This window comes from Polypterus senegalus, chromosome 3 (genome assembly GCF_016835505.1).
Source record: "Polypterus senegalus isolate Bchr_013 chromosome 3, ASM1683550v1, whole genome shotgun sequence".
Taxonomy (NCBI): domain Eukaryota; kingdom Metazoa; phylum Chordata; class Cladistia; order Polypteriformes; family Polypteridae; genus Polypterus; species Polypterus senegalus.
Window position 1 is genome coordinate 260,266,072 of NC_053156.1, and position 16,502 is coordinate 260,282,573.

The window sequence follows — 16,502 nt, forward strand, 5'->3', positions numbered from 1 at the left end:
TTGATTTGTTTAACATGCATTGCGGATGGGCTGAGATAGCTGGTGGTGGGCAATGGGGCTGATTGGGGCGCTTTTGTTTTTTTTCAAATCTATAATATGTGAAATATTCTATTTTGCTTTGTTTTGTTTTGCTTTTTCTGTCTGAAATCCAATAAACAATTAATTTAAAAAACCAAGATAAGTATTGGCAACTTGTATGTTATGAATAAGGCACTTTCTACTACCTCTGGGAACCAACGAACTGGTTCAATTTCTTTTTTACCTACAAGCTTGAACTTTGAAGGAGGCCTTACTCTACAGTAATTACATCAGATGCAAAAGATGGGTATTTGTATGCCAATCCACATGGCAGATAAAGAGCAAATGGCTGCAGTGGTAAATATTCTCTTTGCAGCTTTTGTCAGTCTTGCTTGACTTTTTAGCCACTGTGAGGACTGCATTGTAGTACAATAGCTAGCACTGCTACCTTATGGTTCAAGTGTACTGGGTTAAAATGGCATAGTCTTTTGTTATCTGTGTAGAGTCAGCATCTCCTCCTATGACGGTTATACCTATTTTTCTATCAGGTTATTTAACAATTCCAAGTTTGTCCTTTGAATGTGTGTTTGTGAGAGTGGGCTCTGCAATGGACAGGTGTCCTGTTTAGGGTTTGTTCCTATCCTGTGACCAAAATTGAAAGAAATAAGTGGATTTGAGAGTGTTATGTTTTCAGCCTTATAAGACTTGTGCTTTTGCCTAAGTTCTTTGATATTCTCCTGTGCCTTGTGATGTGTTACAGATGGTAGCTTCAAAATCACATTGTCAAAAAATGCTTCTACTCTTTACCCCTCTCTTTACAGAGAGCTGGTAAGGGTACAGTGGGTTCATAAAAGTATTCAGACCTCTTCACTTTTTGCTATTTGTTTTGTTGTACATTTAATTTTAAAGAGATACATTTGCCATTGTTGTCCATCAATGTACACTCAATTACCCATAATGGCAAAGTGAAAGCATCTTTTCAGAAAGATTTGCATATTTATTACAAATCAAAAACTGAAATCTCTTATGTCGTCTCACATCTCACAAGTATTTACACCCTTAACTCAGGACTGGGAAGCCCCTTTGGCAATAGAATCCCCAATTAAAGCTTCAAGTCTTGTTGGGTAAGTCTCTACAAACTTGGCACGCCTGCATTTGGACTGTTTATTCCATTCTTCATGGCAGATCCTTTCAAGATATGTTAGACTGAACAGGAAGCTTCTATAAACCACCAACCTTAGGTCTCTCCACAGATGTCTTATAGGGTTTAGGTGTGGGCTTTGTCTGGGCCACTCAAGGACAGTCAGAAACTTGTTCCAAAGCCGCTTCTACGTTGACTTGCCTGTATGTGTTTAGTCATTGTCATGCTAAAAGGTGAACTGTCACCCCTGTCTGAAGTTGCAAGCAGTCTGGAGAAGGTTTTCTACAAGGACCTCTGCATTCTGCATTCACCCTTCCCTCAGTTCTAACAAGTCTCCCTGTCCCTGATGCTGAGAAGCAATGTTATAGCATGATTCTGCCACCACCATACTTCACCATAGGAAAGGTATTTGGCAGGTGATGAGCAGCGCCTCAGTTCTTCTTCAAATTTAATCTATACTAATAAAAGGAAAAGCCCTCACTGACTGACTGACTGACTCACTCACTCACTGACTGACTCATCACTAATTCTCCAACTTCCTTGGCAGGCACATTCCTTACAACTTACTTACAAAAGTTAGGCGGGTTTCATTTTGAAATTCTAAGCGTAACGGTCATAACTGGAACCTACTTATGTACATATATACGGCCATAGCCTGCAGCTCGGCGGAGGCGGAGTTGCGTCCCTCATCGTCACGCTTCCCACGTAATTGAGTGCCTGCCCATATAAGGCCGTCCATCAGCGGCAATCCACTAGAAACACTCTGCCGCTAAATATTCGCGGGTGAAGGACTGTGCTCATGCAAACGAAGATGAAATGGTCAGGGTGGTGTTTGGCACAAACTCAGCTAAAGTGCGAGAGAAACTTTTAAGTGCCGGGTCTTAGCTAACATTAAATAAAGCCGTGGACATCTCACGTGATAACACAAGCACAGCTGAGAACCTTCGATGCATGTACTCCGAGCAGCTCACGTGAACTGACTGTGAACGCAGTACGCAGAGAACAAGCAAGAGCTCCAAAGAGCACTGAACAAAAACACAATTGTGAAGGCAGCAAAAGAATATGAAGCGAGTGACGCATACAAGCATATTCATAAGTGCAGCTACTGCGGAAACAAAGCACGGTGTAAACCGTAAGTTTAAATTAAGTTTATAGACACGCTGCTGCTGGCGTTTGTCATGCCTATGACGAATACAATATTCGCGTGATACAAGTTTAATGAGAAGACGCGGGGTATAAACGAGACTTTGGATCATTTTGTAACGGATTTAAAATTGCTGTTACAGAGTAACTTGCTGGTGAAGGACTGTGCTTATGCAAACGAATAGGAAAGCAAGGTGTAAAGCTTAACTTTAAATTAAGTTCATAGACATGCTGCCACTGCCGTTTGTCATGCCTAAGACGAATACGATACGAGATACAAGTTTACTGAGAGGACGCAGGATATAAATGAGACATTTGATCACTTTGTAATGGAGTTAAAATTGCTGTTGAATGACTGTGCTTATGCAAACGAAGATGAGATGGCACTGAACAAAAAATGCATTACACAATTGAGAAGGCAGCAAAACAATATGAAGCGAGTGACGCATACAAGCATATTTATAAGTGCAGCTACTGCGGAAACAAAGCACATTCCAGTGACAATGGCAAGAAAACGGCAATTAACAAATGAAATAAGATAGAGCATTATTACCCTTAGAACTGTTGGCCTTTCATTTAGTGAAACTGCAAAAAAAATCAAATGGGCAGTGAGCAAGGTGTCCTACTCAATCCAAAGGCAATAGAAAACTGGAAAAAACTCTGAAAGGAAGAAATCTGGCAGACCCAAAATCACAACCCAATCAGAAGACAAGTTTCTGAAGGTTACCATCTTGCGTGACATGTGCCTCAGAGCACAACTTAGGAGTGGTCGAGAAAAGCAAGTCTCAGTTTCTACTGTGAAGGAGACTTTGTGCTGCAGGTTTGATAGGGCGAATGGCAGTAAGAAAGCCATTCCTTAAAGGACAAAATAGGGCCTTGAAATACCAGCTGTGGACTACTGCAGACTGGAAGAAAGTCTTATGGACTGATGAATCAAAATATGAATCATTGGTTCATCACGCAGGGTGTTTGTACGCCATTGACTTGGTGAAAGGATGGTTCCTCAGTGTGTGACATCAAGGGTCAAACATGGAGGGGAAATGATACGATGGTCTGGGGTTCTTTTGCTAGATGCTGAGTTGGTGACTTGCACAGCGTTACTGGCCTTCAGAATCAAAAGGGTTACTACAGTTTGGCTGTTATATCAGCAAAAGGTGGCTAAAATTTGAATAAAATTTTTGTTCAATTAATGATTCCTTGACTTATTTTAAATTTGTCATTGTTTATTTGTGCTATGGTTTGATTCCATGAAACATTAAGACATTAAACTGCATTTCCATAAAAACTGACAAAAATGATGTGTTCTAAAACTTTTGACTGGTAGTGTATTTCTTAGAGTTCTGCAAAACACCTTCATCTTATATCATCAGATCAGTCATGATTTTCACTCAAAAGTGGCTTCCGTCTAGCCTCTCTACCACAAGTGCCCAATTGGTAGAGAGCTGCTCTTTTAGAGTGACCATAGGGTTCTTAGTCACCGCTCTGACCTAGTGTCTTCTTGCCCAGTGCCTCAGTTTGGCTGGATTATCCAAATGTACGAAGAATCCTAGTGCTTTCAAACCTCTTTCACTTCACAATTACTGAAACCACTTTGCTTATGGAACCACTCAAAGCTTTAAAAACTGGTTTTACACCCTTGCTCTGATCTATGCCTTGCCACAATTTGACCACAGAGGTCTGTAGAGAGTTCTGTGAACTTTATAGCTTGGTTTTTGTCCTAACATGCAGTGTGAATTGTGTGCCTTTCTGACTGATGTCCAGTCAATTCAGTTTGCCACAGGTGGACTCCGGTTAAGTTCAAGGATAAGTAAAGCAAACAGAATGCCCCTGACCACAATCTGAAAGGCCACAACAAAGGGTCTTAATACTTATATAAGTGAGAGATTTCAGTTTTTCATCTTTAATAAATTTGCAAAAATTTTAGTAAACATGTTTTCTGTTTGTGAATTTCAAAGGGTTGAAAACAAGTGGCAAAGTGGTAAACAAGATGTAACTGCTGCCTTCTTTTCTTAGTTAGGAGGTGGCCTGGGCACTGCTGCCTCCACTAAGGAAACCTGGGATCCTCCTCCTGTGTGGAGTTTGCATGTTCTCCCTGTGTTTCCTCTGTGGGTTTCCTCCCACAGTCCAAAGACATGCAGGTTAGGTGGATTGGCGATTCTAAATTGGCCCTAGTGTGTGCTTGGTGTGTGGGTGTGTTTGTGTGTGTCCTGCGGTGGGTTGGCACCCTGCCCAGGATTGGTTCCTGCCTTGTTGGCTGGGATTGGCTCCAGCAGACCCCTGTATTTGGATTCAGCTGGTTAGAAAATGGATGGATGGATGTTTGTGAATATGGGTTACTAGGTGTAGGCGGATGGACAAAAATTGCAAATTTATCCATTTAAAACAACCCAATAAATTGTGTAGAAATTGAAGGGGTCTGCATACTTTCTGAATCCACAGTCTGCACTAACATACGGTCCTGAGATTTTCCAGATGTTTCGAGGTACACAAGACAGGTTTTGAGTACTCATACTCACTTGTTGCATGTTGGACACACATGCAAGTAATTTTACTCTACTCTGTATATGAAACAATATTGATCCTACAAACCTACGAAATGTCAGAATTTTCAAATCAGCAATAATAAAAACATCTAATGATGTTTTTTTAAATGATACATCTTAACCTGAAATACCATACGTGATTTTAACTAGTTTAAGGCCGTGGCTTTAAATAGGGCCTCAATCTGCGGGAAAAATTGATTAAAATTGGCTGTCGGAGAATAAGCTCATCAGACAACTGTAATTTTATAGGGGCTACTTGCTGTGTATTCTATTTTAAATACCTTTTCGTCCGCTCCATTCTCAAAAAAGGGAAGCAGAATTCCGAGAAGAATCCTTTTGAGAATGTCCAGTTTGTTAGCCATCACAAAGGAATCTTTCAGGTTGGCTGCGACAGTTCAGCGTTGTAGTTTCCCCGGTGGTGCTTAGTGCCGAGTCTCAGTAACGCGAGTCACTCCATGTTTTTTTTTTTTGTTTCGGGTTCTTTCGCTATAAATGAGAGAGTGGGCGAAATTCTAGAAACTCAATATGAGGAACGTGTCGACGTTCGAGATGGTCCCGCGTGCCCTCCTCCTGCAGCGTGCCGCCAGCCTGCGTGCCCTAGCAACGCGGAGCGGCAGAATTGGCCGGTCACTTGGAGGATTTCAGTGGTGACGTGAGCGCCTATATCCACTGCCGCCGCCGCCTCCTTTAGGCGAGCACAGTGCTTTTACCGCAGAGAGGCAGGGGGCCCCCATCGACAGACCTGGAGAGACTTCCCGGCCGAAAGCTTTCACTTGCTAGACCGGCATAGCTATGGGAATTGGACCGGCCGGCTGCCAGAACCAGGCGCTCATTCCCTACTATCTCAAGCCGGTTCATTTCGTGACACTGACTTTCAAGAATTGCCGATGGAAGAAACACCACCATTGATCGAATAACAAATATGAGGGTCCGCAAATGATGGTGTGCGCGGAGGGAAGATGTTGGCGCAGCACTTGAGTCAACGCGCAGTGGCATCCGCGGACGTCTAGAAATGGGCTTCGTTTGCGCTTCTTGCCTTTTCTAATTGCCGAAGATGATGGCCTGGTTTTCCATGGGAGCGGCGGTGAGTATATGCCATTGGCATATTGCGATCGCGTGCTGCCCAACTAGTCTTCTTTGTTCCCACTCGGTTTCCAGGTTACATTTCCTTCCGAACGCAGAGGATCTCTTTTACGTTTACCCTTGGCTAAAAGGTGGGGAGTGCATGGAGGGGATTGCAGCCTAGCAGGCAAAACCTTCAAATTGCGACAATCAGTAGCCCTGTCATGAAAGATATTTGACATGATTGGCTTTTAAAGAGAGAGAGTGCCAGCTGCCACCGCACCCTGAGCTGCATTTCAGGTTACATTATTAATATTCCTGCCAAGACCCTCCAGATGCTGCAGCGTTAACAGCAAACCCAGCGAGCTACAGTAAACACCTGCTTTTATGCTGTATGTGTCTAGCCAGCCGGTGGTATCAGAAAAAAGAGGAATAATCATGGGTACACATGTGGCATGTATAGCATTTAGTCTCAGTGTTTTGTTTGTTTTCCTGATTAATATGCCAAGTAGTTAGGAATCTTGCTCTTTAAAAAGAAGCCATTGTTGTCCTTTTGGTAACAACTCCCTCCATATATGAACAGAATTTTAATGTTTCAAAACAAGCTGGATTAGATTCACATTCAGCTATCCACCCATTTTCAGAACACACCAAATTAAGTGTTGGGGTAATGGGTAGCCAGGGCAGGACACACATGTCATTTCACTAACAGTTTGAATAAAGCTTTACATTTGCTGATGTTTTTCTTTACATTTTTTACATAACACTTTTTCTACCAAACATATTCTATCCATGTGCAATTGTTGGATTTTTCATTTCTGACTATCCCACCTAATTTAAAAGCATAACATTCTCCAAACGACTTCATCAAATTCAGGGTCACAGGAGGGCAGATTCTACCTTTGCAGCACTACGTTCAAGGTAGGAAAACAGCTCTGGACAAGAGCATAGGTTCATCATAAGGCCTACACATACACAGTCACACAGTGGGGATGTGGGAGGGTAAAGCCCTCACAGACAATGGAAGAATGTACAAATGCCACACAGACAAGGAATGCTAACCCATGAGTGTCCTCAGGTTAAGGATTTTCAAAAGTGAAAGGCTGTAGCAATTACAAATGTCCACAAACTGAGATTAAATTGTGTTTTTAAAGAGATACTGTATACACAGTCACTGAGCAAATTAATTGGAACACCTGCATATCCAAACATGTACCTAATCAGTCAATCATATGACAGCATCACTATGCCTAAATTAATGCATATACAGGTCAGGAGCTTCAGTTAATGCTCATATTAAACACCAGAATAGGGAAAAATTAGAACTCATTGATTTTGATCATGGCATGATTGTTGGTGTCAGGCAGGCTGGTTTGAGTATTTCTGTATTTGGTGATCTTTTCAATCAATCAATCAATCAACATTTATTTATATAGCACATATTCATACAAAGAAAATGTAGCTCAAAGTGCTTTACAAAATGAATAGAGAAATAGAAGACACAATAAAAGATAAACATGAGATTCTCACACACAACAGTCTCTAAATTTTACTCAGAATGGTGCAAAAAAAACCAAAATCCAGTTTAAATGCCTTGTTAGTGACAAAGGTCAGAAGAGAACGGTCAGACTGGCCAGATAATTCTGATAACCAATCACAACTGTATCAATGTGGTGAGCAGAATGCTCCATATGTCAAACCTTGAGGCAGATGGACTACAACTGAAGACTACATCAGGTTTTACTCCATTTAGAGAAAAATTCAACCTGCCTTGTGTCAGCAGTCCAGGCTAGTGGTGGGGTAATGGTGTGGGGAGTGTTTTCTTAGCACATGGGCCCATAAATACCAATCAATCATTGCTTGAATGCACCATGGTGATGATGCACCATGTCATAAAGAAAAAGTCATCTCAAACTGACTTCATGGACTTGGCAATGTTGTTCAGTGTTTTTCAGTAGCCTTTCCAGTCGCCGAATCTGAATCCAGAAGAACATCTTTAGGATGTGGTAGAATGTGAGACTCGCAGCATGACTGTGCTGCTGACTAATCTGCAGGAAACATCAGAAATCAGTCATGTCAACATGGACCAGAATCTCAAAGGAATTTTTCCAGCATCTTGTGGAACCCATGCCACGAACAGCTTAGGCTGTTTTGATAACAAAATGAAGCCTCATCCAGTATTAGTACAGTGTTCCTAGTAATTTTCTCTGAGTTTGTGCATTAGTTTTATTTTAAAAGTTTTCAGTTATGACAAACTATTTGAACCCTTAGACACCTTTTACAATTTACTTTCACAGCTCTTTAAAAAAGCGAGACCTACTGTACACTTTAGAAAGAAAAGTAATGAAAACAGTAAGTAATTGGTATGAGAGAAAATGGGATTGTCAATGTATATATTTTAAATATTTATACTGAAAAGCTCAATTAAGGTTAAAGTAGTGACAGTATATTAACAAGCTCCTTGTGTGGCCCTGTTCAGTTTTCAATTGTGGTGTATTCTGTTCATTTATTTTCTGATGTTATGTATTCCAGTTGAAGGTTTTGAGGAGTCGAAGCCAATGCAGGCTTTATCCAGTATAGGCAAATTAACATAACTGCTCATGTTTTTGAGGTGTGAGGGTGTTGGGCGGTCTGGCGTACCTGTAAAAGGGGCACAAATTTTTTTAATTGGGATGCAGAAAGTAAAGTCAATGCAAACAATAAATCGTAAAGACCTATAGGTATTTAAAGCATGCTAGAAAAAAAATGTTTGAAAAGCACAAAATGTGAGAAAAGTAAGCAAGAATATCCATTATTGAATATTCATTTGATCAACTGACTTACTGTAAGTCATCAACAAAACAAAAAGTTTGACAGAATAGCTGAATAGTATGTAGTAACACAGACAGCAACACTCTAACAGGAGGAAACTAGTGAGGTACAGTGGTGTGAAAAACTATTTGCCCCCTTCCTGATTTCTTATTCTTTTGCATGTTTGTCACACAAAATGTTTCTGATCATCAAACACATTTAACCATTAGTCAAATATAAAAGTAAGCACAAAATGCAGTTTTTAAATGATGGTTTTTATTATTTAGGTAGAAAAAAAATCCAAACCTGTGAAAAAGTAATTGCCCCCTGAACCTAATAACTGGTTGGGCCACCCTTAGCAGCAATAACTGCAATCAAGCGTTTGCGATAACTTGCAATGAGTCTTTACAGCTCTGGAGGAATTTTGGCCCACTTATCTTTGCAGAATTGTTGTAATTCAGCTTTATTTGAGGGTTTTCTAGCATGAACCGCCTTTTTAAGGTCATGCCATAGCATCTCAATTGGATTCAGGTCAGGACTTTGACTAGGCCACTCCAAAGTCTTCATTTTGTTTTTCTTCAGCCATTCAGAGGTGGATTTGCTGGTGTGTTTTGGGTCATTGTCCTGTTGCAGCACCCAAGATCGCTTCAGCTTGAGTTGACGAACAGATGGCCGGACATTCTCCTTCAGGATTTTTTGGTAGACAGTAGAATTCATGGTTCCATCTATCACAGCAAGCCTTCCAGGTCCTGAAGCAGCAAAACAACCCCAGACCATCACACTACCACCACCATATTTTACTGTTGGTATGATGTTCTTTTTCTGAAATGCTGTGTTCCTTTTACGCCAGATGTAACGGGACATTTGCCTTCCAAAAGTTCCACTTTTGTCTCATCAGTCCACAAGGTATTTTCCCAAAAGTCTTGGCAATCATTGAGATGTTTCTTAGCAAAATTGAGACGAGCCCTAATGTTCTTTTTGCTTAACAGTGGTTTGCGCCTTGGAAATCTGCCATGCAGGCCGTTTTTGCCCAGTCTCTTTCTTATGGTGGAGTCGTGAACACTGACCTTAATTGAGGCAAGTGAGGCCTGCAGTTCTTTAGACATTGTCCTGGGGTCTTTTGTGACCTCTCGATGAGTCGTCTCTGCGCTCTTGGGGTAATGTTGGTCGGCTGGCCACTCATGGGAAGGTTCACCACTGTTCCATGTTTTTGCCATTTGTGGATAATGGCTCTCACTGTGGTTCGCTGGAGTCCCAAAGCTTTAGAAATGGCTTTATAACCTTTACCAGACTGATAAATCTCAATTACTTCTGTTCTCATTTGTTCCTGAATTTCTTTGGATCTTGGCATGATGTCTAGCTTTTGAGGTGGTTTTGGTCTACTTCTCTGTGTCAGGCAGCTCCTATTGAAGTGATTTCTTGATTGAAACAGGTGTGGCAATAATCAGGCCTGGGGGTGGCTACGGAAATTGAACTCAGGTGTGATACACCACAGTTAGGTTATTTTTTAACAAGGGGGCAATTACTTTTTCACACAGGGCCATGTAGGTTTGGATTTCTTTTCTCCCTAAATAATAAAAACCATCATTTAAAAACTGCATTTTGTGTTTACTTGTGTTATATTTGACTAATGGTTAAATGTGTTTGATGATCAGAAACATTTTGTGTGACAAACATGCAAAACAATAAGAAATCAGGAAGGGGGCAAATAGTTTTTCACACCACTGTATGTCATTTGCAGGCTCCTGTTATATTTGACCTACTGTATAAATCTGAAATGGGACAAAGTTTGTATAAGTCAACAATTTCTTTGTCTCCACTATAACCTCGCTTGAGATTTGCAGTAATAAATTGAAATAAATACATGTGTAGGGAGCTAATTTATTAGGCACAAAGGCCAGATTTGAATTGTTTATTTGTTAATGCATAACTGTTTTTTTTGCTAAAATACTAGGTAATTTGCCGTATACAATAAGCGCCATCCCTAGGGTCAAGGATTGTGAAAATAGTTTTATCTTATAGAAATTGTTTTTATTGTTCAGAATTGGAAATCCTTTTATAATTATTGGAAATTATGTGAAGGCTGACTGAAATGTTTTACGTATATTCCTATTGTTCCACATCTGAAGAGTCTTTGGGATTGGAGGTCTTTTGTTTTAAAAGATAAAACTTCTTCACTCTCTATACATTCTAAAACCTCTTCAAAGTTGAGTTGTGCAGCAGTACACCTTTTGATATCATCTTCATAGCAATTAACATTATTCATCAAATGAAAATTTACTTCCTTGTAAAATTTTTGTGATGGTACTTATTGCCATATTATGACTATCACTGCTCTTCTCAATGCATCTGGTCCATATTTTGATTCAGCATTTCAGCCGTTTCTTTACCACTTTTCTTGAGCTTTACACAAAATTCAATTAACACATCTCTGTTGGACAGGTGAAGTCAGGACAATTTAGCAGTTGAAATATTGGTATTAATAACCCAATGAGTAAAAAGTAAGTATCTCTACTACTGGTGTATATTTACAAGGCTTAGATCTTCACAGCCCAGCCGTTACATTGCTGCATCTAACATTGAATCTGTGCAGTACAATCAGTCTTGAAAATGTTTGAGTCTGCCCATGCATATAAAAAATGCATAGCATGAAATGGTTCTAACTTCAGCCCATCTCAATTTGCACACTTGTGACACTCACGACACAGTCATTCTCAAAAGTCTAAATAGTGTTGGCCAATTTATTCAGCTAAAAAGAAAGATCAACAAGGTATACTTGGAGATAGAGTAAGAGTTAGAAATTCACATCTTTGCAAGTTTGTTGCAGCTTTCACTGTCATTAGCTATCATCACAGTTAACTAGCAAGGTATGAAATGAACCAGTGTGAGTAAGATTTTTGTTTAATTGATACGCACAGAGCATGCTAATGCTAATCTCTGTAATAAAGTACTTACAAGTAACAAACAAACCTATATTTGATCACTGCTGAACAAGTGGTGCTTTGGAATGTCTATGTCAAGAATGACACAATTGTATGGCCATGTCACGAGTGAAGTTTGTAGGCATGACATGAGCGACCTTGTAGGCAGGATTGCAGTCAGTTGGACAAACCCAGAGGAAAAAATGTTTAGTCTGGTAAAGAATAGAATGGGTGAAATTTCTTTCAAAAGATAAGGATCATAAACACAATACAAAGTTACTGCTTGAAAAGTTAAAATGCATGTCCTCAAATGCCCAGTAAGTTTTCTCACCTAAACAGTATTAAAAAGCTAAAAAATGCTGTACGTAAGATTTTACAAATTAGAGGAGCATCTTCTGTTCATCAAGTTCTTTCAACAATTGGAGACGTGGTAATTTGTTTAAATTTCTTTCATTTTTTTGTGAAGAAGAGTTTCCTGGTTTCCTGCTTGAATGCTGTTCTCAAATTAATTAATCAATTTCAAAATTTTAAAATATTTGAAGATATTGTGATCCACAGATTCTGAAAGTTAAATTTGGAGTATTAGATGTACAAAACATATGCACTACCTTTAAGCTATCCACAGATGTATAAATACCAATCTTCCATATTAGGCAGAATGATTTAAAACTTAGATGTCCATTAGTAGTCTCAATAAATTGACTAGGATTTAGCAAATCTACCAAAAACTTTGTGATAAAATGTTTCTCAAGACAGTGATCAGTGACAGAAATAAGGATACAAAACACACATATACTGTAACTTAAATTACTGCCATAGTTTCACCTAATGTTTAAATGACAAGTTTAAATATATTTATTGTCATGATAGGCTAATAGTGTAATATAATAGTGTTTACTATTTTTATTTTGCCAAACACAAGTTAGCTTATTCAAAAATAAGACATAAATTTGAACTCTTTCAGTTATATAACAATACACAGTTAATTTTATAATAAAAGAATGAGTATTGGAACAAGAAATAGGTCAGCAATTTTAGTGTTCACAAATATAGTCCCAAACAATATCATTTCTTTTTTTCTTTAAAAAAAATAATCAATTCTGAAAAGCTAATAATTAAAGGTCTTTTCAGAGTTTCCCGCTATGGTGTTGTGGTCACTTACTCAACTGCAGGTGTTTCCTGTTAAAGTAAGACAAAGTGAAATTAAGGGAAAAACTAGACATCAGTGATGAGTCAGCTTGACCTTGACCAGCTGACTCAACTCTGAGGTCCTCGATCGAATGAGTGTAAACATAGAAAACTCTGTAAGTATGAAAATGATCTAATCAGATTTATTGCAGGCTCGATAAATGTGTAATTTAATGCAGAGCTCATTCATACACTTAATATGTTCTTGGACATTTGCACAGGGGTTACATTTTTCAAAGGGTATTTCACCTTTACAAAACCTTTTGCCCTGTTCAAAATGTTCTTTAATGCCTTAAGGTTTTGTTTTATTTTCAGTAGATTATTATTGTAATGGCTAGCGCTGTAGTGAAGAGTCAAGTTGTAATCCTAGCCAGCCCAGAGACAGTTTTAATGGAAAATGTGTGTTAGGATGCATTTTCTGTGAGTACTGTGTTATGCTTTAAGGATGATTGGGTTAGATTAACTATGGCCTATAAATTTGTTGTGAAGAAGTGAATGTGGATGTAAGCATGAGTGTGAGCCTTGTAGATGGCTAGTGCCACATCCTTGGCTGGTTCCTGCCTTGCTTTCAGTCACAAGGTTCTGCATTCCACATTCTTTTATTGAAGTACTAGGGGCTTCGCCCCCTGCTCGCTTTGCTCGCCCACCCCCCAACCCTTCTACTTGCGCTTTGCGCCAACCACTTCACATCTCTGACACTTGCGTTGTGAAGAGTGGGGCTGAACGCACCCCAGGAAGATGCAATTGCTCCTCCGACACCCCCTCTTAAATGGTCATACAATGGGAAACACATACAATTTTTTTAACCTTCTCATTGCTTGATCAGCTGATGGATTGCTGCTGTGCCGCATGATCTGCATTACATGCACTGCACTTCTGTCATATCACCTATGATCATATATTCAATCTCTTTTCACTTTTACCTTTTCATCAATATCACACAAAAAAACATAAATGACAAAATACAGAAACTGCTACCAGTAATCTCGATGTGATTCTGTTATTGTATATTTTCTATTGATATTAAAACTGTGTTACTAAATTCAACTTCTCTAACTGTTCTTATACATTTGGTAAAATATCTTAATTATACAGTATTTTGTCATTATATACTGTACTATGGGGCTTTGCCCCCTGCTTGCTTGGCTTGCCAACCCCCGGGCTTGCGCTACACGCTAGCCTGTTTGTGGTTCTGCCGCTTGCGTAAGGGGATGTGGATGTACAATGTAAACAGATTTCTATTTTCATGGGAATTGTTACATATGCATAATAGAATTAGCTATTTTACATTACAGCGAGTAATTAACCATATTAAAAAATAGTAAAAAGTTATAATTTGAAATAATGTTGTGTTATAGTTATTCGTTACGTAATACGATTTTGTTGTGTTTGGCTTTAAAATTAACATGCAAATACTTTCTAAACTTACACTTTTACTGTAAAACTTCAGTAAAAACTATTTTTGAATTAAATTTTTGTCTAAATCGCATTGAATTTTGGTTCTTTGTTTGGACTTTCATTGTGACAATGCAATGTATAACTGCTCGTGATTGAATTTCGTTTCTTTCGCTCAATTAAATAAAAAAAACTTTTTTGAGATTTGTTAATTGTCTTTTCAAAAGCTATTCTAATGGGAAACTGTTAACATTTTAATATGAATGGCATATCAAGATCTCCTTTGTTGTCTCATGTTATCCGCAGAAGATTTACTACATTACCTTTCTTGGATACATCCTTCTTTCTACAGTAATTCGTCCAGTGGAACACCGGACGGTGTTAATGGTTGTAGATATTATACGAGATATTGTAAGTTGTTGTTTTCATCTTCTGCATGATCACCACCAACTGTTTCAGCATAGTCTATTTATATGCATTTAACCAATTTCCCGTGTAGCTGATCCACAATTTTTGGAGTTAATTCATTTGATTTCATTGTTTCTCTGTGCTAGGATCGCCCATGTACTCATTTCTTCTGTTGATAACCCTTCATGATGAAATTCTTGTTATTGCTTCAGAATCATATCAACTAAGTTCAGTCAGTCAGTCAGTCATTTTCCAACCCGTTACATCCTAGCACAGGGTCAAGGGGGTATGCTGGAGTTAGTCCTAGCCAATACAGGGTGCAAGGCAGGAACACATCCCTAGGCAGGGTGCCAGCCCACCACAGGGCACACACACACAGACACACCAAGTACACACTAGGGACAATTTAGGATCGTCAATGCACCTAAACTGTATGTCTTTGGACTGTGGCAGGAAACTGGAGCACCTGGAGGAAACCCATGCAGACACGGGGAGAACATGCAAACTCCACGCAGGGAGGACCCGGGAACTGATCCCAGGTCTCCTTAGTGCGAGGCAGCAGTGCTAACACTGCGCCACCATGCTGCCCATCAACTAAGAAAAAGAAGCATATGTTCTGAACTGAAAAAACTATAGTTACATCTTGTTTACTTTCACAAAAAATTGTTAACTTGTTTTCAACCCTTTGAAAAAGCAATACAGTTTTTTCAGTAAGGCAGTGGGAGGTCCAGATGAAAAATGCTTAATTAGGTCACCCTTCAGAAGCAAGGATGCTGCAGTCAGGTGTGTCATGTGTCAGGGTTGCTAGGCAGTATGGATTAGGCCTGCTCCACTGGGTTCATACTGCGGACAAGGTTTCAGCACCTCAGCAGGATAGATGGGGGCAAGATCGGGTTGCCAGATCTTGAGTGATAGAGCAGGACTGATGCATCAGACTGGTCTATTTTACAGGTAGTTCCAGATCCATTACCTATACACCTGCTAAAACTTAACAGATTTATTAGTGACAGAGCAGTAATGCACAGGTCACAAAAAAGCCAAAAAAACTGACAGAGGCCCTCTGCTGATACTTCCGACATGACCTGCCCCTACAGCTGGACAATGCCAAACAGCTGTGGACAGAGCTGTCCTGTGGAATGTATGCTAGTGTGCAAGAGTGTCTTCTTTCCTGACCTAAATCCCACAGAGCACCTTTGGGATACTCTGTATTTCTACATTCATTGCCTTGACCCTCTGTCTTCCAGTGACTATCCGCTATGACTGGCCTTTCTGCAGGAATGAAATAACATCACACCACTGCAGATTTAGAAGCTTATTGGCTCTGTGCACCAGAGGGTGGCAGAAGTGTCAAGCAGTGGTGGCTGCAGGTAGAGGTCACACAGGATACTAGAGGACTGCAAGACGTACTGTTATTTTTGTTGTTGTACTGTTTTACTTTCTGATTATTTTCATATTTTTGTTGTCATTTGAGCAGTAAAGATTGAAAGTTCAATAATCAACATGTTTTGCATTGTTTTCTCTCTATTAGTATGTGTATAGATAAGTAGGAGGAGGAGGAGGAGAAGGTTAGGAGCACCAGAGTGCAGCAATGCAACGGGTGACACCTCATCACCACATTAGTTCAGAACAGTGTGAGGTTTTTATGGTGGCTAGAGTGCCAAGTCTGCCACCAACCCCCAAGTTTTTTCCTGCAGGTTGGAGAGCCTACATGCAGGGATGGATACAGATTAACATCATACCCAGGACGGAGCAATTGCAGGTTAAAGGCCTTGCTCAAGGGCCCAACAGAGCAGAGTCCCTTTTAGCATTTTACGGGACTCGAACCGGCAACCTTCAGATTGCTAATGCAGATCCCTAGCCTCAGAGCCACCACTCCGCCCTATAGATAAGTAG

General features: G+C 39.8%; 1 protein-coding gene across 1 annotated transcript in view; it reads left to right on the plus strand.

Moving 5' to 3' along the window:
• The first annotated feature begins 5,290 nt into the window (after window positions 1-5,290).
• Window positions 5,291-16,502, plus strand: part of tnfrsf21 (tumor necrosis factor receptor superfamily, member 21) — an 80,142-nt gene continuing 68,930 nt past the window's right edge. The window contains exon 1 of the mRNA XM_039748982.1: window positions 5,291-5,929. Coding sequence (XP_039604916.1) covers window positions 5,900-5,929 — 30 coding nt within the window. The 5' untranslated portion in view covers window positions 5,291-5,899. The remainder of the gene's footprint in view (window positions 5,930-16,502) is intronic.